Source organism: Mastigoproctus giganteus, chromosome 3 (genome assembly GCF_048544385.1).
Source record: "Mastigoproctus giganteus isolate SK-2022 chromosome 3, ASM4854438v1, whole genome shotgun sequence".
In the NCBI taxonomy this organism is placed as follows: Eukaryota; Metazoa; Arthropoda; class Arachnida; order Uropygi; family Thelyphonidae; genus Mastigoproctus; species Mastigoproctus giganteus.
In genome coordinates, this window is record NC_143577.1 from 44,141,197 (window position 1) to 44,163,186 (window position 21,990).

Sequence of the window (21,990 nt, forward strand, 5' to 3'; positions counted from 1 at the left end):
TCTCTCTATATTATAAAAGGTAATCAGGAAAAAATTAATGAGAGAAAATTCCAGCAACTTACAGATGAAATCTTTACACAAATAAAGCTGCAATTAGTGGGTAGATCCCATGCTGGTTTTATCTGCAAACAGAGTCACATGATTAAGAAAACAACCTACAGATAATGCCCAGTTCATCTCTTGTTTCTAGTTTTATGAATTGCTGTAAAATGTCCGAAGAATTATTAGGACAGGTACATTCGAACGGTACAGGAAAAACTCCTGTTTAAAACTATAAATTCACTATTATATAAATTTTTATTTGCAGTAATTTATGTAATTGTTGACTTTGTAACATTTTTAATGGCGAAGTTTTTATCATAATATCGGAATGCACGCTATTATGCAGAAATAACATGAAATTTATTCTACCTTGCTTCATAAATCTTTTATACAAGTGGACTCGTTATTTCATTATATTCATATGACAGATTTGTTGTTTATTATATTTAAATATTAAATGCATTAATTTCGTTGAGTGAAATCAGAAGGAAAAATAAAAACGAAAATAAATACCAAAAACATTTCAGATAACTAAAATTCTACTGTATATACATAATAACTTTGACATTAAATAATTGTTAATAAGTTAAGAGTTCTAATTTGAATAAATTACACAAAGCAACAATTTGTGAAGTTAAATCTGCGTAATCCTACTAAGTTAGATTAATTTATCAATTAAAACTATGAATTTCAAAATCATTGTACTATCTTTCCACGCATATAGTGGATGAAAGATGCTTTAATACTTGATTAGGGTACGTTGGGCTGCTCCGGCCTTCTTGATCTATCTGACTTTGTGTAGTTACTAAAAATTATCGACAGCACATATGGTTTTAGTGGACTTCGTCATTCATTAAACATCCTGTGTCTCCATTACCTGTAAACTTTAAAATACTGCGTACCGTTTTACACTAACTAAGCTCGCACGTGCTCTAACTTAACGTCAGGTCACGTTCTTGTTTGATAGCAGTGCATCACCAAACATAAGATACTCAGATGAAATGGATGTGTCAGGTTTCTTTTTCATCCATGAGAACGGAAAATTTATAAAGTGAGGATGCTGATTTAGCAGTTATAATAATGGCCCTCTGTGAATAAAATTTACCACGATGTACATGGACTCTGAACCCTCTGTAAATACACATTCCATCCCGTGTTTTCCTGTATATATACAAAATTGGAATATTTCATGAATTATTAAAAACATCTTCTAAATCCGAAGAGATTAAAAAGTGTTAACGCTGATATAAAGCCAAATAAAGGTGCCTATTCTGAAATGCACGTAATTCATTATAATACTGTTATGTTTTTCTCTTTTTTTAATTTTATTCCTCGCATTTCATGATATCAAAGTTAAAACGTATTGTATTAAAGCAGAACTCTATTATTGGTCTTAATAATAATGCTATTACCCTAAAAGTCACAACTGTTCTTTGAATTTCTTAAAATGCTGGTGCTGATATAATATTATTATTAATAGCTTAATATTAATACTCATTTTATAACGAAAAACATGACTTTCCATATAAAACTAAGTAATCATTTCATTTTTGCTGAAAACAAAAATAAAAAAGCTGCATTTGAAGATGACAACTAGCACAGAAAACATTTACAAGATATTTATAATTATATCTACTTAGCAATGCTATCTCTACCAGTTTTGCCACAGAAAAATATTCAAAATTAAACTTATTCATTGATGAGAGTTTAATTTTTTACTGGGAGCCGTTTGGTTAACAGAGAAACAGTTTACTCAATAAATTGTGTACAATCTATGATCACTTATGTCGTCAGTTGGACAAATGCGATCATTAAATAAGCTATATTATCCGTGAAGCTTATTTAACCTTGTCCGTTCTCTAGGATGAAGCACGGTACCTCATTCTTTTAGTGTTCCATGAGCCGTGTACTCTTTAACAGCTTCCTCTAAGTGCTTTTCAGGACAATAAAGGAGGGAGGGGATAATTTAACCGAGATTGGTTTCAAACTGTGATGCACGATAGACTTCTTAGTGGTCCAATAAAAAAAAGAAAAAAAAAAATAGCGGGCTGTTCATACCCTTTGCATTCTTAAGTGCCCGGTGATTGGCACAGTTGCTAAAGCCAGTACGGATACCTCTTGATAAGGGTTATAAGCTTGGGCTCGGCTGCTACCGGTTTAGGAAAACTGATCTCTACTTGTGCGGTTCTCAAGAACTTGTCCAACCCATCTTGGGCGAATTTCCCACCAGATTCTACTGACGACAACGATTGTTCATCTCTGTGTGGGTATAGAGCAGACTTCTTAAAAAGTGTTCTCCTGAGAGAAAAGTGATGATTGTACCGCATTGCTAGTGGATGAAGGGGCGAAAAATGTATGCTACTAGTCGCCAAGTTGCCACGTTTAATATTGTGCCTTTAATAACTACACCACCTTACCTTCGGTGATAAGGAAAACTGACACATAAGCCGTTTGTGAGGATCTTGGCCTGGCGGGGAATGCTTGCTGGGATATCTATAACTATTTGGAAGCTGAATGATGGCCAGTAGGATGACTGATTATTATGTAATAAATACTGATCATACATACTCATTTGCACTCTCCTATCGTAAAGTACATTTGTAGCAGCTGTCGCTGCAATGTGCGGCGAATATATTCTATTTAGCGGCACCCAGCTTATAGGTAAGAGGTATGGACGTGAGTTGTGGCCAACTCCCTAAGGACCAATTTGAAACCCTAATGGCTAGGCCCGATGATTTGATCAGTCGAGTAGGATTGCTTGGATTGATGTTCCTTTGACCTTGATTTAGTCGATCTGAAGCAGAGGCTGCAAGATTTCTCCTCCCGGAGAACTTCGGTTTTTTAATCTTATGGGTAAATACATTACTAATTAAAAAGATGAACTCTGGGGACACCAAAAATCAGCCACCGTTATCACCTGGGCATAGTTTCTAAAGCAATTCCATTCATTCCTTTGATAGTATCATATATTCTTCATTGATTTGATATTCATCTCGTCTGGGGGCAGAGTGGCCAGGTGAGATCCAAAAGGGTCACCTAAATATGCTAACAAGAGCACTGCCAACTTAGGCATATAATTTAAGCTAACATGCTGTAGTAGTCGGCGAAAGACCGTAATAGCAAAAAATAACATGAAGACCACTACTTTATAATTTCATTCTAGGGGCGTATTTGTTGAATTTATCAGCGTTACGTTTCAATATAACTGAAACATATTAAATTGGCGTAGAATTTCCTTTTCGGAAAATTTTTAAAATATATAGTTGCTGCCCATGCAATTATAAAACAGCAATTACATTTGTTATTGTTCTGAGTCGCATATTATCTGCGCGGTAGCATAGTGGTATCGTCAGCGTTCTCCTTGTACCGGTGGAAAGGCCCGGGTTCGAATTCCATCGATGACGCGAGGAACTTTCACTGGCTTTTTTCATTCCGTGGCTGAGTTGGTCGGTCTGAGGTGTAGATAGCAAGATTTTCCCCCCGGAAACCTGGGTTTTTTTGTCCAGCAAATAAGGCAAATCGGCCAGAGAACACACCCAATTTACAGGCACAATACATATGGGTATATGAAATAACTTTTCGAGCGACCATAATAAATAATTTTTTTCCAAGTCGCTTATTGTACTTTAATCTTCTTTTTTTTTGGTTCGTTTGTAAAATTCTTTGCATTTTGTGTTGGAATTATTCTACATCAATAAGACAAGTCAAAGCTACTGTTGTTGTTTTTGTTGGGTTGCAAGGCATTAGCGATTTGTATTGCGCCATTGAGTTAATTTAAGTCTGTACACGTATGTGTTCATGGGCTGATAATCATGTTGTACGAGCTGAAACACCCTGACTGACTGACCCTGACAAGCTGAGAGGAAAACTCTACTTCCTTCGCCTGACATCGACTAACCACAGCCCTGCTTGAAAAGTCTTTAGAAATTCCTCCAGTCTACGATTGAAGGAATTTCTACCACCATTATTTGGTAATTTATCTGGTGTTTTTAATTACTAGTTCAGCAAGTTTTCTATTGATTAAATCAGTGGATACCAACGGATTAATCCTCAAAGGTAAAAAAAAAAAAAAAAAAAAGTTGATGAAAGATGTCTTTGTTTCCGCGTATTTATTCAAATCAGCATTTTTGAGTACGAAATTCTTAAAGAGCAGGTATTAAAACAAAATGACGGATGGAAACCTGAACCACCGTTCTTATGGCTAGAAATGTCAGAAAATTAAATTAGTTACTGACTGATGCATGCCTACTTATGGTTAGAACGGACAAATTAGCTCACTAAATGTTGGTATAATGAAACATTCTTTTGCTTTAGTGAAATAATAAAAATTAATTCGGAATTTTTAAGTAAATTAAGTGCATCACTATCTTGACAAAAAAGTATAACATTTATAACAGAGAGGTAGAAACTGTGGCAACACAGATCAACCTCACCCGCATTTTTTACATTAATCTTAGTGTGATGGAATGTGTTGAGATAACTAACAAAGACACTGCAATGTGCTGGACTCTGTAGTTCCAAATCCAAAATTGCCATTTTGTCTTTTAATGTAGATATTTTTGTGTGTAATTTTTTGCAATCGATAAAAAGCATGCCTAATCTCTTTGCTCTCTGACTACGCAAATTGTTACAAACTACGCAGACTTATATGCTTAACTTCCAAGGCTATCTTCAGAGCAATTGTATCAGTGCCATTATTAAACTAATTTGAATAATAACAACAATAATAATCATTTTTGAAACGTCGAGTCTAAGACTGTCTAAGCTGCTAATATATTTAAAGTAGTTCGTACTGAAACAAAGGTTATTGATTCTTCGATTAATAGACAGATGCTCTTCTTTTGCATTAAAATAAGAGAAAGAGAGAGAGTCACTACTTACATACCATGGTTAACATGTGTCTGCGTTCCTCCTTTATGTCTCCTCGGCCTTCCTTTCTGCGAAGATCCTCCTATTCTTGCCGTCGTTGGAGAACGGGAGCATGTAGTTAAACTTAAAGAAAGTTGTTGGCAGTTCGTAGAGCACGCGACTTTACAGTTTGTGACGCACTCATTACTGATGGTCCTATTCGAGTCATCTTTCATGCCTGGCAATTGGCAATAAGGATTCTGTGGACTTTCGTACTGAATGAGCATTTCGTAATGGGTTCGGCAATAGATAATATCGTCCTTTAAGCCGAAATATTCCCCTTTTGTCAGTGCTTTATTACAGGTAGCGCACGTAAAACAGTGCAGGTGATACACGTGCTCACGAACCCTCATCACCAGTTCGTTCGATGATATAGCGAGATGGCAACGGGTGCACGACTTAATTGCGAAGAGCCTGAAATGATTATAAAACGTAAGTAAACCAGGACTAATAATTAATATAATTAATATTAGACATATTTTGATTTCTAAACACACTAGAAATATATCTGTTCATATATAAGTATAATATTCTCGTATATTTATTAATATATATATGCGAGTATATACAAGCTACGGTGATATATTTATTTATTTATTTATTTACAAACTTTTTACCCACAGGGCCCAGAGACCATGGGCGCCGGCAGCATGGTGCAAGGTGTTGCCACCTTTGGATTTCGAACTAATACACAATTTTTAATATTTTCATTAATTTATTGAAACATAAGATATTGCATGTATTCGAAAATTTGGTGAAGAAAATTTTATTCCCACATGCACCACCTTGCAAAATATCCTGCCGCCGCCCATGCCAGGACCCAGAGGATAATGGTGAGAAAGCTCGGCATTACAGAGAATCAATACAAAGCAGTCACTAGTATTAAAATATATACAAAGTTTCGATTAACAAAACAGAGTAAAGAGCTTCTTATACATAAATGGTTTAAGCGTAAAATCAATGTTGTGATTATTCAATACGTGAAGGAAACGGAAATAGTGGACTACCTAGTAAGTGTTGAATACGAGGGACAAGGGATGAGAAATTAGTTTTATAACGAGAATTAAAGCGGGGTATAGTGAAAGATATTTGTTCAAGAAGAGATGGAGAATCAAAAAGAGATCCATGGAGTTGTCGTCTGGAATGAAGAGGAAACGTTCTGAAGCGTCGACAAAGAGCTCAATAGTTTCAACCGTGAAAGGCAAGACGATTTCGAAAGCATAAGAATATAATGAATCTGATTTGATATGAATTCGCTCAAGTCTGTGAGAAAGATATTTCTGTTATGGGAACCAAATAATATTACAATAAACAAAAATGGGAAGTATAAGCTGCTTTCAGAGAAGAATTACAACTTTGTCACTCTTTACAATCGAATATTTTGAAAATCTGAGATATTATGTGATCGACATGGCAAGAGGGATGAAGATCAGATCGGAATAGGACACCTAAGTCCTTAAATGTATCAGTACTTGCAATTAAAGAGTTTCAGATATAATCATCATTAAAGACGGAAGGTCTAACTACATGATTCGAGCGAAATCGAACATAATTTACATTTTAATGGTTTAGAATCAAGTTATTTTTATTGGGCCAGAGTGAGAGGGAATCAAAACTGGACTGAAATTCATCACTGTCAGTTGAAGAATAGATAACTTTGTAAATTTTAATATCATTTGCATAAAGTTGCCACTCAGTATTAACAGATTGAAATAAAGTTGTCAAATCATTAATGTAAACAATAAAGAAAAGCTGACCAAGGGTGAACTTTGAGGAAGCACCGTGCGAAACAGTAAACGGAGTTGATGAAGTACCATCGATTATTACGGATAGTTTACGATTTCTAAGCGGTGAAGGGGATCGTAGACCATAAGATGAAAGCTTGAAGAGCAAAAGGTAGATGTGAGCAGACTCAAATGCATGGGAAATATCAAGGAATATATATTCTACTATATATGCTGAGCACAGTTTTTTTTGCAAGATTTTGAAATGATTGCTTTTGTTCTGTATTTTTGTCCAACATTTTTTTTTTAAATTCCGTATATCTTTTCTGTGTTCACCAAAATATTGAAACTTGAGAGAATTTGAAAATTAGCAGAAAGGAACTGAAACAACAAAGAGTAATAATGGGAAACTACAAGTTCACAACTTTGGAGGGATTCAGATATTTCGCCAAGATGAATAATAATAATAGGCTTCAAACAGACCCAAATCAGGTTAATGTAGGACATTAGATCTCTATACTCATTGAACTCTCTTTTAAATTCTAACTGATATCTAGAAATGCAAAAATGAAATTATACACATCGATCATCAAACCTATCATAATCTACCAATCCGAGACTTCAGCAATGGACGTTAAGAAGGAAAAAAAAACTGCAAGCATTTGAAAGATCAGAAAAGTCAGATCGTTGTCCCAATATTTGATACTTAACATGATCTTCAGATTCCTGAAAACACAGAAATCCATTAAAATATATAAAATGTAGCAGAAACCCTCAATAATGAACCATATCAAAAGCAACATACTCAGATGGTCCTCTCACATAACTTGCATTCCAAGAAACAATACCGAAGACAATATTACTATGAAATTGGGCTGGAGAAGACATAGGGGAAGGTCCAGAAAGTGAGTGATGGGAAGACAGCATGTGGGCTGATGCAAAATGACTTGGAATTTTAAATTGGAGACAGATAGAAAAATAATATCTTCTATGACTTGTATAATTACTAGGTGACGTGCTTTAAAATTAGTGTTATTTTGGTCATTCGTGTTCCAGTCACTGCAGAAGCTTCTTTAGGAGTGGATGGATTAATTATTAATCCATTAATTAATTATCGATCCAGCATTAATTCGTTAATTAATCATTAATTATTAATCACTATAATTACTGAATTATAGTGAATGAATTCCAAAAAAAAAAAAAATGCTTACAGTTGCTGATCTTTATATCGAGTGCAAATCCACTCGGTATAGAGCGAGGCTGATGCCTGTCTTAGTAAAAGTGCTAACTAACACTAAGCCATTTATTAATTTTATTGAATGAGCTTAATCTTATCTCTAGAGCTTCAAGGTGTGAAATACATATACTCTTAATCATTTCAGACCTACCACTGCAGCCGAGTTAAGATACTAATTTTTAACTCTTATACATTGCGTTGTAGTTAATATTAACAAGAACGCTAAAAATAAGTTAGCATCTTGAAAATTATCTTTAAAAAGTTTTAAAAATAATTTTTTCAGCTGTCTTTAAAAAAAATTAAGGTTACACTTGAATTCTATAAGATTTGAAGTGTAACTTAACTTTTTAACTCAACTGTGGAAATCAGCTACACACTTCGCGTATTCTATCAACAACTTTAGGGTGGGAAGGGAATAACATTATTGTGTATAAAATATTTTTAGCGTATTAACCTTTACCTAAGAATACAATCTCCTCGTTAGCGAGACCCAAAAATTGGGATAATTTATGGAACTTCATTGAAAATTTATAAAAACTTAATACGCTCCCTTTATTACATTTTCATTTGAATATCTTTTGTTCTTTTTTAATAGATTTCAATAAAAAGGAAAATATACAATTGTCCTTTTTTAATATATGAATTTTAAAATGTGTCGATCGCATGAGAACTGCATGCTACCCTATAATAATTTACGAACACCATGCATTCCCCAGAAGTTCGTGAAGAATGAATTTGATGAGGTCTCATTTCAAATTCTCTGGCGCCTCCGTAGCCAGGTGGGAAGGAGCAGCAGTGCATAGCACACGCTTCTTGATTAGACCGGGGTTCGAGCCCGTCGCCACCAAATATGGAGGATGCGGAAAGGTCAGGGAGTGACCGCCGCATATCCCGGAGCAATGTGGCCTTGGTTGCTGATGCTCCTAAAAACCAAACAAACAAACAATTTCAAATTCTGTCAGTGGTCTGTCTTTATGCAGCTGTATTTGACAGTTTGTAATGTATTTATTTAATTGAAATATAATTCTTTTCTCAAATTTCCTGGCTTTACAATAATATAGCCCTTATATTATATAATAACTGTTTGAAAGGGAGGGTATTTTATTCTATATTAACATTAAAATAAAGAAAAATACGGTAGTAACGATGCTAATTTTACAAAAAAACATCATATAAATAAATAAATTCTTTATTGCTAATAAGTACAGGACATGTACTAGAGACAATAATACTCAACACGGCGACATGGCCAGGAGTTTTACATTATAAATGAAATTATAAATGAAATTAATTGGCAAAAAGGAAAAAAATTACCGTTACATGGAAATTAAGAGTTACAAACATGTAAATTATGAGTTACAAACATGTAAATTGTAATAATGAAAAATGAGGACTAAACGTCATATGGAGGAAATTATCCCAGTTCCACAGATGGAATCCACTCGAGGAGCATGTGACGGTATTTGTAGTCGGTAGCTAATTTCTGATGTGTATTGTATCAAAATGGATGTCGGAAGTATTTCATGCTCAGTCATTTCATTTTCAGAATATGAGCAAAAGTCCTAAAGATCGTAAATCGGAATTTTATTGTACATTATACACGAACGTGAAGAGGTCGTTCCGTCATACGACTGGCTGGCCATCCCTGCTAATTGGAATATAGATAGTAGTCGATTGTGGTCAATGTCCTGTACTTCCGGAGTTTGTGTCTGGTCGTTTAGTTCATCAAGAAGCATAAAAACGAATTTGGGATAGTGACACTTGGTTTATGATTGGGATTGCGCTAGCGAGCCAGTACAGGTCACTAAAACTGCTCCCAGTGAAGGTAGCTTTACAGCAAAAAAAAAAAAAAAAAAAAGACCAAATGATTTACGGATTAAGTCTGTTACGGCTTTAATTGGACTAGAGCCCAGACATTCGATCACCCTAGGAGCTGCGTCATCATAATGAATTGCAGAAACTAAAGAGACGTTGAAATGAAAAAATAAAACCAAAAGTTGCTACCTCTTTTTTAGCTGGCATATAATTCCATTGTTTTTGATGCTTTCCAAGAAAGAACTTCAGAATGGCCTATTCTATATATTTTTTTCGTATTTCAAGTAATTTTCTCCACGATGATCTAGGATACATCCATTTCAAAAAAGAGTAGTGTACAGTGTAAGTCAGAGTAGAGTAGCGGAGAGTCATTTAGGGTTTCTAAAGCTCTCTTTCTCCCACCCCTGTCCAAAAGGGTGGGAGAAAGTATCCAAAAGTATCCAAAAGCATATTATTTGTATCATTCTCCTTTAATGAATATCAATTAAGCTGGAACACAGAACCAAGGTTTGAACATGGAATCAAGGCATTTCAGGCTGCAAGACATTGTTGTAAATTTTCTAAGACCAGCTTGCCTGAGAAGGATATTTTTTCCTTGAAAAACCTAGATCAAATCCCAGAGAAAAACCGTATTACACCTCCTCCTGAATGTGGACAGTCAGTATCCTGCAACTGAGGCACTTATTTGTAAAAACCTAAAACTTTAAATAGAATTGTAAGTTTAACTCCAGAGGTAGATAACTAGTTTAGCATGTAGCTGGGAAGATTGTAATTATCGTGTTAAGAGGGAGAGAGAGGGGGAGGCACTGAGATATTAAAGTTGGTGGCGAGAATACGTATTTGCCTTTTACTAGAAAAAGGAACAGTACATCTAACAGGGTTAGAGACAGGGGTGGAAATGAAAACGAAACGGAACGCTCGTATATAAAATATCTTATTTTTAATAATAAAGTATGTGATGAACCGAACGAACGTGAACAGTTACGTTCTGTTCTGATTGTGATCTGTTTCACACTTTCAAACTGATCCCTGATTTTTGTGGGATCTGTTTTGAAGCGCGAAACCTTTGTAAAGAAAAGAAATAGTTAAAATATATTGAAATACTTTATTAAAACTGAGTATGATATCACGTTATTCGAATTTCGGAAAAATTTTTATTCCCTTTTTATCAGCACAACGTATTTTCTTTGAAATAAACTCTTTATTTTAGCATTGCAAAGTTTTTACGATGAATGGGGAGCTAGCCCGTCGCATCAACCCCCAACTTGGAGGCCAGGGTATCTCTCTCTTACTCTGGCTCCTTGCTATAGATCTGCCCTGCCTACGTGGCCCTATCGCCGATATAGCTCTATTGAAGCACACAAGTCCCCCCCCACCAGCGCTAAGGTGGAGATACCCCCCGGTGGTAGATACCACCGGGGGGGGGGGAGAGTATCTCGACTTTTTAAAATATAACAAAAAAAAAAAAGTTAGGTTGAAGATAACCGTTGATACAACGGAGAAATCCAAGAAGAAGAAAAACTCTTTCTGATTGTTGTAGTGAACTTTTAAAAATTGTTTTATGAATTGTGAATATATTTTTCTTTATTTCATTTTATCTGCAAATGCCAGTGGTATAAATCTAACTGTGTATGACCAGGATCAGATGCAAAATTTGTCATCTACTCCTTTCTCTCAATAGCCCTTGCTATTCTCGTCATTCACATGACTACCATCTAAGTATCTGCAAACTCTGATTTAGAAGTTCCAGTTTTACCATTTTTATGAAGTTCGCTTTAATCTTGAAACTATTTCAAATACTAAATAAAAGTCATTTAATAATCGTTATACTCACCTATAATAATCCTCTTTGCAATAAATATTTCCATCACGTGCAAAGCAGGTTAGTTCAGAATCGAGTTGTAACTTGCATCGGCAGCAAGTCAAACATTGTACATGCCATCGTCTGTCTACGGCGAGCAAGTAGTAGCGATCGGCGATCTTACCACCACAGCCGGCACACAAGACAGCCATGTCGTTTGGCTGTTCTAGTCTTTCCGCCGTTGTTCCGCAAACTACCAGCATACTTTGTCCCTTTCCCGGTTGAATCGATGGTGGGATACGATTTACATGATTTCAGGAGGCGAGTTGGTATTTAAGCTTAAGAGAATGTCCAGAGAATCCTGAAAAATAAAGAAAAGTATGAGCTGTACAGCGTTTGACTCATGTAAAGAATCTCACCGATACATTTTAATTTCAAAAGAATGGCAATTAGAAGAACCAAGTTGACTTAATCCCGCATACCGCCAAATAGGATTTAAAGATTTAATTTGTAGCTGCAGAACTTGAAGATCAATATCGTGAACAAATATATAATCAAGAACGGTTTTAATAATGTATTACTGGTGCACCATACATTATATGTTTTATTAATACATGTTATTAAATATTAATGCAAAAAGTTCAGCTCCTCGTGTCCGTAGGTGTTTGTTGGGAGGGGTTAAACCGGTGAGTTTTTCTATCGCTCAGCCTCTTTCCTCTGATATATTTTTCTCCAGCGATGCCGACAACTGTTGGAAAGAACATAATTAGTATTATACCGATAAATAGTTAGCTGATGCTGCAAGAGATGGATTCACACATTGTGAACCGCTAGTTGTCGACATAGTTACAAACAATCCTCGACTTGGTAAGCTGTTGGTTTGTTCTCAGCTAAGAGAAGTGTCTCCAGTGGAACCACTGCACCAGAAAGGATGCAGTGGTTCCTGTAACCATAGCACTACTTGGTATTATATTCGTGAAGAAATTCTGTAGATCTCATAGGCTTTTTTAATTGGATCTGTCTCCGCTTGGAGGCGGTTTAGTATATATATTCATCATTGAAAAGAAGTAACTTTCCATTCTAAACATCTCCATATTGTCCACGGCACCAGGATCTTTATTTTGTTGAAAGCAAACAAGAGAGACACGAATATTGTGTGCATAACTCATAGATATTGATAATAAATTCGTTTTTACAACTTCTGGGTAAACCGAGATCATTTATGAAAGAAGACACAAAGACAGACTCCTCAAATTCGTATAGTACTGCAGAAAATTCCTCTCACTGTTGAGAGAAAATGAGAACAAATAAATCATTTAAAACAATGACCTACGAACTGACTTCACTTTCTCATGTTAGTCACGCAACAGTTATGAGCCGTGATGTGACCTAGGTCAAACAACTAAGGTCACACAACGAATCTAAGAGGATGTAAAAACACAGCAAGGAGTGCAAGTAACTTAGTCCACGAGCATTTTTCTAGGACAGATCATAGAGTAGAAATGGAAGGTCTACTGGGAACGATGCATCCGGCGATGATCAGATTGTCTTCCCTATAACTTGAAAGCGACTCCACTCCACCGGACACGTCTGCTTTTTTGTATCACAGAATTTACTCCTCTTTTTATACTATAGAATTAACTCCCCTTGTTACAAGGAAACAGCCATCATCACAGTAAATCTGAAACATATAAATAGCGAAAACGTGACACGAGTGTCGGCCATTTGCACGCAAGTGACGATTCGCAGACATAATAATCGCTACTGGGTTACTCTGTCTGTGCCGTATCAAGAGGAGGAAATGGATTCTTTAAGTGAGGGGAGGCTACAAGGTCTCCGGGCTACAAACGATTTTCTTGATAAGCTAGCAGCTTGTGCAACGACCTAGGCATTGATTCTATCAGTCTGCTAATGAAATTAACACTACTCCGTACAAGGTAGAGAAAGACAGAGCACTAATTCCCACCTAGCCCGTGGGTTATCGTGATTCATTTGCCGCTCTTATTACACCGGTCACGCCTTAATAACAGGGTACTAGCGGTTAATTTAGGAGAAGGCAAATGACGGCACTATCATCCCGTCCGGATCCTGGTAGGGAGTGCGTAGGGAGGACGGGGGAAAGAGATAGCAACAATCGACACATCTCTATAACTAGGATAATTCTACTCCACTCACAGTTAAGCAACGCAATTGAAGCAACACGTAGAATCACTGCACTGTGTGCATTTTCCTAAATGTCGACAGGTTGGAGTTAACTGTTGCTCATGTAGTAATCTGATAGAAATTGAAGCTAGTGCTTCTGTGTGGAGAATTGGTCATGTCATCATGCGCTTCATTTCCTTTGTTTAGAACTGCCCTTGTTTGTTTTCTTTTCATTCTCTCTCTCTTTCTCTCGCGCGCGTGCACTTGATTTTCTTATTTCTTTTTGGTATCTTCTTTGATGTAGAAGAACGGCATCAGTTACCTTTGTCTTTAGATTTTCTCAATTTCAATTGGATGCGCCCAAAAGAAAGCTTAATCATCTTTTAACTATCCTTTAGGATAGTGTTTCTCAATCTTTTATGGAACCACGGACTCCACCTCCATGAAAAAGTTTATATTTTTTATTTATATAGAGCAGAATTATAGATATTTTAATTCAAGTCATAAACAATAAAATTTGAAAATTTTTATTAAAATCTTTTATAACCAGGAGGTTGTTATGATCGAGCAAACGTAAAACACAGTAACTGACTGATGGGTGGCTGTACACGCAAACAGATTTGCAGTATTTTCAAATCATTCTCACATTAAAAAAAAATTAAGAGCTCTACCTCTGGTTGAAAAACATTCCCATGAGGTTTCTAATCAGCGTTAAACTATGCGGGGGGGGGATCTTTCCCTTTTCCGTTTAACACGTATAAAATCTGCATAAATGTTGCCCACACATATACATGTATGTCGAGTGTTTTTGATTTTGTCGATCACAGATTAATAAAAGAAAAATTACAATTATATGATGTGGCTGACTCAGTGTTAGCCTGAATTGATGACTACATATAAATTTTTATCAAATTGAGTTGAATGGTTTTCGTTCCGACTTTTGATATTTTCAACTAGCTTTCCACAGGGTTATTTTATGTTAATGATTTAACATTATGATTTAACAAATGCCACTTAACATCATCATTTTTGATGAGAAAATTATTATGCTAATAATTTTCTCATCTGTTTAATATGTAACGCATACTGAGTTTTAAGATCCAAAGACGAGATATATGCTTTTTAATTATTATATCAACGGTTAAAACATAAAAACAGTTAATTTCATATTCGACTTGTAAATAAAATCACTAAACAAGCATACAGTAATAAAACTGTTTCATACCCTGTTTTTTGTTCACCATTATTTAATTCTAAAATAACTAAATCTCTATATATCTCACTGATTCTTATATACTACGAACATACACTGTCCATTCAAAACATTATGACCACCTTTCTAATAGTGGGTATGTCCTCCTCTTTCCTCTAGTATCACCGCAGCACGGCGAGGAATGAACTGTATAAGGCTTCTGAACGTTGCAGTCCTGGTGGAGGATACACCAGGACTATCGCAGTTGTTGAAGCTGCGGTCTGAGCTGTCGGTTCACCGGAGCTGTCGATTCACGTAATCTCTGAGATGTTCTATGGTATTCATATCTGGCGAATTTAGCGGCCAAGGTAACACCAGGAAGTCACTTTCATGTTCGCGAACCACTCTCGAATAATATCAACAACGTGGCAGGGTGCATTATCGTGCTGGAACACGCCTGTGCTATCTGGATAGACAGTCACCATAAAGGGGCAATACGCTATCAGCCAAAATGGAGAGGTAGTTTTTAGCATTCAGAGTGCAATCTAGGAGTATGAGAGCTCCAAGAGATTGGTATGAGGGATGTTTCCCAGGAAAACATCCACCATACCAAAACACTGCTGCACTGCCTGTTTCTGTTGGACCAGGACATCGGAGTGATTCCTCTCCACAGTTTAATGTCTTCTACCCCATCTACCGTCCATACAGCGTAGCAAGAAACTTGATTCATGGGGAAAAGGCAACTTTTTTGTCCAGTTGTCAATGGCCCAATGACGCCGTTCAGATGCATTACCTGGTTCACGTGAATTCCAATTTAACTGTTACTCCGTGTCAGTGGCTTGGTGTTGTCATGTGAGTGCTCTGATCCGTTTTGGTCAATTCTGTGGCGTATTGATTTGTTTAACGAAATGCAATGACCTTGTGGTTTTCTGTCGAATTGGGTACAATGGTCTATCTATTTATTTTATGTTTGTTTCATCCGGTTGGTCACGTTGTGGTTTTCAGCTCCTCCGTTCACAGTGATATACAAATTTTGTATACGGTGCCTCCGTAGCCAGGTGGGCAGGAGCAGCAACACGCTTCTTGATTAGACCGGAGTTCGAGCCTGTGCCCACCAAATCCGGAGGATGCGGAAAGGTCAGGGAATGACCACCGCATATCTCTCTGGAGCAATATGGCCTTAGCTGCTAATGCTCTTAAAAACCAAGTAACATAACAATCACAGTGATATTTCACATAATTTGGATCTATTGCCTGCGGGAGGGCGCCACTAAATTCAGTTTAATTGTTTTTTTTTTTTTAATTTACATTATTTGGCATTATTAATTGGCATTTCTTCGAAATTACATGAAGAGCAGGAGCGTTTTCCTTCTGCAACACCCTTTATCTTGATTACCCTTCCCCTTTCTTGGTTTGTTGCTGTGGTATGTACTGGTTTAATTTTTTGTTCGTCATTTACTAGGCTTACCATACGACTGGCATATTTTTCAATTATGTTTAAATTAGGCTTATATAAAATAATTAATATTATATATTAGAGAATTTAATATATATATAATATTAAGTAACATACAGTGAAAAAATAAGATCACTAACGACTACAAGAAAGAATAAATAGGTCGAAAAAGCCCTAGCTACCATGAAATATAATTTAAAATTAAAAATGATACAAGACAATGATTTATTTATTATATTGTTACTGTTATGTTATCGCATTCTTACCATAGAATTAAGATTTTCTCTATAGCCAAGAATTCCTATTATCAATAAACAATGTTCAGGTTACAAAAAAGTAATCAGTGTTCTTTTGTTTAAAAAGAACTAAGGATTTAATCCCTCACCTTGCTCATTTTAATCGTACAAAATTCTGAAATCTGTACATTCTAACATTATTACAGTGTAAGAAACAACCTGCTAATAAGACTATAACGATAGTTTCATAATACAAGTTTGGATTCATTTTGTTTAATTATTTCGATGAATAACATTTTCAGGAAAAATAACATCGTTTGTGTTCTAAGAATGGCCCACCTACATGTGTTTCATATATGCAAAACATATAGGCGGGCCCTCTGTCACTCTCAGCGTTGCCACAGCCTTTCTTGATGGACAGGCTATGCATTTCCTGCCTAGCATGAATTAAGGGCCATATAGCCTGCATCTGCTTTTATAGACCGATTATTTATAAATATTAGCGAATCTCAATATTGATAGAAAATGGCTGATTTAAATTTTGTACCTCAGGAGATGATATACTTAAGAGACCAACTCTTAAGTCACAGCTGTTTAATGATGTGTGTGACAATATTTTGCGCGGCTTATATGAAACTGTACTCTGTTCATTTCATATAAACATTTGTCACTAAGTTAGTCATTCTCTGAGGTGACAATTTTTCTTTCAACGAAACGAATGCTTTCGATTTTATATTTACATTCAGAAACAGAATAAATATAAGTTTTTATTTGAAAAATTAGCATCTGTTCTGTAAGAGCCATGCTGTCTTTTTAAAGGCTTCAGACCGATTCGAATTGGTCACGTAGCGACGATAAGCTTACTCCCATACTTTCTGAACTACCAGCCAAGAGAAATAAAAACAATAAACGCCCACTGCAAAGCCGTAGGTGTTAATTACTGTGACACACACACCACATAAATTTTCCTGTTAGTCGTTTGATCGCTCAATGTTCGCTACAATCTGATTTATTTTCTTTGTAAAGGGAAAACATGTCATGTTTGAAATTCGCATTCCGAAAAGTTGTCGAGAGTTAGGAACACGTTCTAGTTACAGAGTATGAGATTTAGGTTTTGAGCCACTTTGACAGAGGATATGGAAACGGATAGTGGATGAATCCTGTCGCTCAGAATAGGCATACGTGGGGTGTAGTTTTATGTGATATGATTTTTCGAAGTTCATTTATATTGTTCTACTCTATTTAGCTGTATTAAATTGATTTATTTAAACAGTATCAATAGCCAAAATGTTCTTCATACGAATTTGCTTAAATCGCCTTAAATTTGAAATTCCTTTTGGCTGTACCTTCCTCGTTGTCTTATACAGCATCAGCCCAACACACACACACACACACACACACACACACACACACACACACACACACACACACACACACACACACACACACACACACACACACACACACACACACACACACACACACAGACACACCTCACATATCCACCTATAACATTATATCTAGTTTTTCTTTGAAATTATTTAAACTACCCACTTCCACAACAACAGATAGGATCTGCAACCATCCTTCCTCAATTTTAATATTTGCCCCCTCATATGTTTAGTGTGAGCAAAAGGAAGGATGCCATAAGCATTGAGCTTACTCAATCCATTCAAGGCCTTAAACACTTCAATCAGATCTCCTCCCACGTGCTACGGACAACGACGGATTATATTTATTTACACATCATTATAGATTGTCCTCTTCTGCCGTTTTAATATTCTTAATATTTTATATAAATAAATGTTAACAGGCAATACACCAAAATGTTCATTTAAAAAAAAAAAAAAAAAAAAACCCACTGCTTTACAAGAATCGCAGAGTTTAAATGTCTCAAACGCGCTTAGCGGCGAATCAAATACCGGATTTCTCACGATGAGCCCAGTCAGGGATTTGTGGGCCCAGCAATATTTTTCTTTCTAAGCCAAGCTTCTTCTTGACCACCTTTTCCCTGGAACTATCCATCCCCTTCCCCTCCGCTTTATTTGAACTCGTCATGGTCCATTCAGGTTTCAGTAGTTGGATTAGACGGTTGATGGCCAACATAGGATGGTGGACGACGTCCAACATTGTGGTAGGCTAACATTCAGTTTGCGTATATGAATGAAAATTGAACTTCGCGAAGTGATAGTACAAACTGTCTACTGTGGACCAATTGAATCTCTTTGATGAACTTCATCAAATTCAGTTATATATGTATATATATATACGCGCACAAACAGTCAGACATAGAAACTGCGAAGCTGATATTGCTAACACAGCTACGAAACATGCCTTATTGTAATTCTGTTGTGAGCAGGCCGTTTTAATTTGAAATGTTAAACACGTTAAAGCGGTTTACCAAAACCCTAGTGCGGTTTACCATATTCTGTGGCTGCGTGAAATGTGTTCAGTTCTTTATTCCGAACACCCTTACATATTAATGACATTATTATGCTTTCCTTGCAGACTGGTAAACGGCGAACATCAGTAGCGAGGTATGCCGTCCTAACTTTCTTTTACTGCCAATAAAACTAGAATTTCAGTACTGGTCTGCTTTTGCATACAAATGGACCCACAAATGTGTGCGGCAGCCTTAAAGGGCACATTCATTTCGCGCGCCTTGGTCTGTTACGTCTGTGGAGAAAGGGTTGAAGCCTTCGTCGCCGTCGTATTTCGTACTTTATAGTTCGCCTTTTTCCTTTGCGTTGGCAGCCGCACTATCTGCGGGAATCGCGCCAAAGCCATCCGACTCAGTACTCCGTATTTTAGGTTCCTCCAAGCGAAGGACGAAAGCGCGGCGGGTGGGTGATGAGGATGAGTGGATGGAGTGGGTAAGTATAACAGAGATTTGTCCATCTCAGAGGGTGCTAACACTCAGCTTTAATTAATTTTCCAGTATCGGTAATAGTATTGTTTTAAATTTGTTCTTTATCAAACGCATCACCTAATGTGCGGATAAAATTATTTTCTACAATTGGCGATAATTAACAAAATGCTACAAGGCATCAACTAATGTTCGTGTAATGTAGATATTTTTGTTAGCCTGTTTTCCCATAGCAGGCAAAGTCTAAATAACAGCGTCATACAACATTTTGAAACAATATTTAATTGCCTGGAATATCGGAATCTCATTTTTTATTATTATTTTCTCTTCTTCATTAGCGTTCACGTTTTCTTTATTTTTTTTATCTTTTTTTTTTTAAGGCACTTCTTAGGTTGGCTGTTTCTCCAACATTCGTATCATTAAATTCGCAGTAAAGAAGCGTCAGTTCAAAACTTATCTGTTCACTTTCCAGTAAGATTTTTATTTCTGTTCCCCTGGGGTATTTGAAGCGCGGCACCATGATGGTGACAAAATGATAAATATATAGATAGAGTTCGTTCTGCGAAGTCTGTGTTCTTATATCAGGTTTCAACAGTCGGTAATGTTGAAAAAATATCCTCTAATTGTTATTTCTACTGTAGCAACTAATTTTTCTCTTCGCAATGTGTATGAGTTGGTGTGTTTTCATCGAGGTTAAATCCAAACGTAATTGATATAAAAAATTCTAATAAATATAAATCATAAAAAATAATATAATGCAACTGAGTAACGTAAATAAATGGAAAAAGAGACTAGAATCGTAATTAACAAGGCATAATTTGGATTTTCTGGGTTACTAAATCTATTTTAGAAGATTATTGAACCTCAAAAGGAGTAATATTATTTTGTGGAATTATCGCAGTGTGGTGTAGAACCAAGGCGAGAAAAAGTTCTTGAAATAATTTTTGAAATTCATATATCAATAGTACTTTGTATGTAATGGATGGCATTGCTGCCCGGTGGATTGAGAGACAGTCTTCTTATCATAAGGCCTGACCGCTGATCAAGATGCTATGCTCAACTCGATAAGCTGCATATTTTTCCTTCCTACGCCAGGAAACCAACATAGTTTAAGGTGGAAACTGTCAGCGAAATAGCTCGTAAATAGTTCTCTTATCTCTCTGAGCTCCAGGAGGTGTTCACTCTCAGAGACCCGACGCACATCTTAAAATATTCACCAGAAAGCCAGTTAGCTACCGGTACATGTAAACAGAGCTATAGAACATTGTGTGTTATAACGCAAGCAAAACAGTTAAGGCGTAATCAAATTAATTGATTATTTTTTGTAGAATGTACTCTGACAATTTAAGGAAAAGCATCTCTTTTATTTAAATTTTAATGCCTACATTATTTGGTAAACAGGGTACGTGAATAACTTGCCTTCAATGACTTTTTATGATTTTGAATAAAATGAAATTTTGAGAATTAAAAATGAGTGCAGAATTAAAATAAATACTTTATTTTTTATGGTATTCAGTTTCCTTTATTGTATGACTGGTATTTATTCCTCAGTGGAAGTTTGAGATGTTGTGTTATTGTTAAAAATATCCCGTAACAGCAAGAAAGTATAAAAACTATTTTTTTTTAAGTCCCAAATAACTAATGTACGAGAAAAGCCGCACCGACTGCTTTTATCGGACTTTGGTAGAGGTCCCTCCTTTGCCACCTGAGGCCTTTTAATATTCATTACTTGGTTAATTTATAGTAGAAAAACACCGCGGCATCCGCTTAAGCATATATGGCGATAAATATTCTGAAATTACGTACTTCTCCGAACCATTAGCATATAGAAAACATTTTACCATTTATAAGTCTTCTATTTGAAGACTTGCCGATTAATTTTGCGTTAATAGGGTTGTGAAAGGAAACGATCAGAACAAAGGACACTGTACTCCTTGAAATGCACAAAAGGAAATCCAGCTTCTCCTATCTTTTCGTGTCTCTGGTTATTAACGTAGCAGACAATTATAGGGCATATAGGATTTTCATCTCTCTTCTTAAAAACTTTCTTTTATCCACGTCTGTCTTGTTTTCTGACCGGTAGTTTGGCTTCTGTTAAAACACTGGGTGCACAGACAACAAAAGAACCATCTAGATGTGGGAGGGGCAAGCTTTATGGCCTCGTACGGAACGCTAGCAAGGTCTCGTTTATGACTTTCGGATGTAACACTATAGTCAACAGGTCTTGCCAGTTCTGAGGGAGGGAGAAACTTTTTCAGAGATGAGAAACACCGATAAGATGCGTCGAAAAGTTCTACACTTCAAAACGATCATTCAACAAATTGTCATTGTTTCCCAGGTTCACCCTAAGGCACAGTTCCCACGACTGCCCGGATACCAACACCCTCATCTTCTCTGTGTTCTGTCTGTAATTTTGCGGTTTTTATTCTAATATATTTTATTCCACAATTTTAAGCACTTCTGAATGATGTTTATTGAAATATATCGAAGTAAAAATCATCAAATGAATATAAAAGAGATGATAATTAAAATGCATAATAAAATAGATTTTTTAAAAGTATGGTCGTAAAT

The 21,990-nt window shown here is 36.1% G+C and overlaps 1 protein-coding gene across 1 annotated transcript in view; it reads right to left on the reverse strand.

Moving 5' to 3' along the window:
* Positions 1 to 21,990, reverse strand: part of LOC150087917 (LIM/homeobox protein Lhx9-like) — a 129,354-nt gene that overhangs the window by 25,310 nt on the left and 82,054 nt on the right. The window contains exons 2-3 of the mRNA XM_090369962.1: positions 11,561 to 11,888; positions 4,928 to 5,364 (exon numbers count right to left, since the gene is read on the reverse strand). Coding sequence (XP_090226088.1) covers positions 4,928 to 5,364; positions 11,561 to 11,790 — 667 coding nt within the window. The 5' untranslated portion in view covers positions 11,791 to 11,888. The remainder of the gene's footprint in view (positions 1 to 4,927; positions 5,365 to 11,560; positions 11,889 to 21,990) is intronic.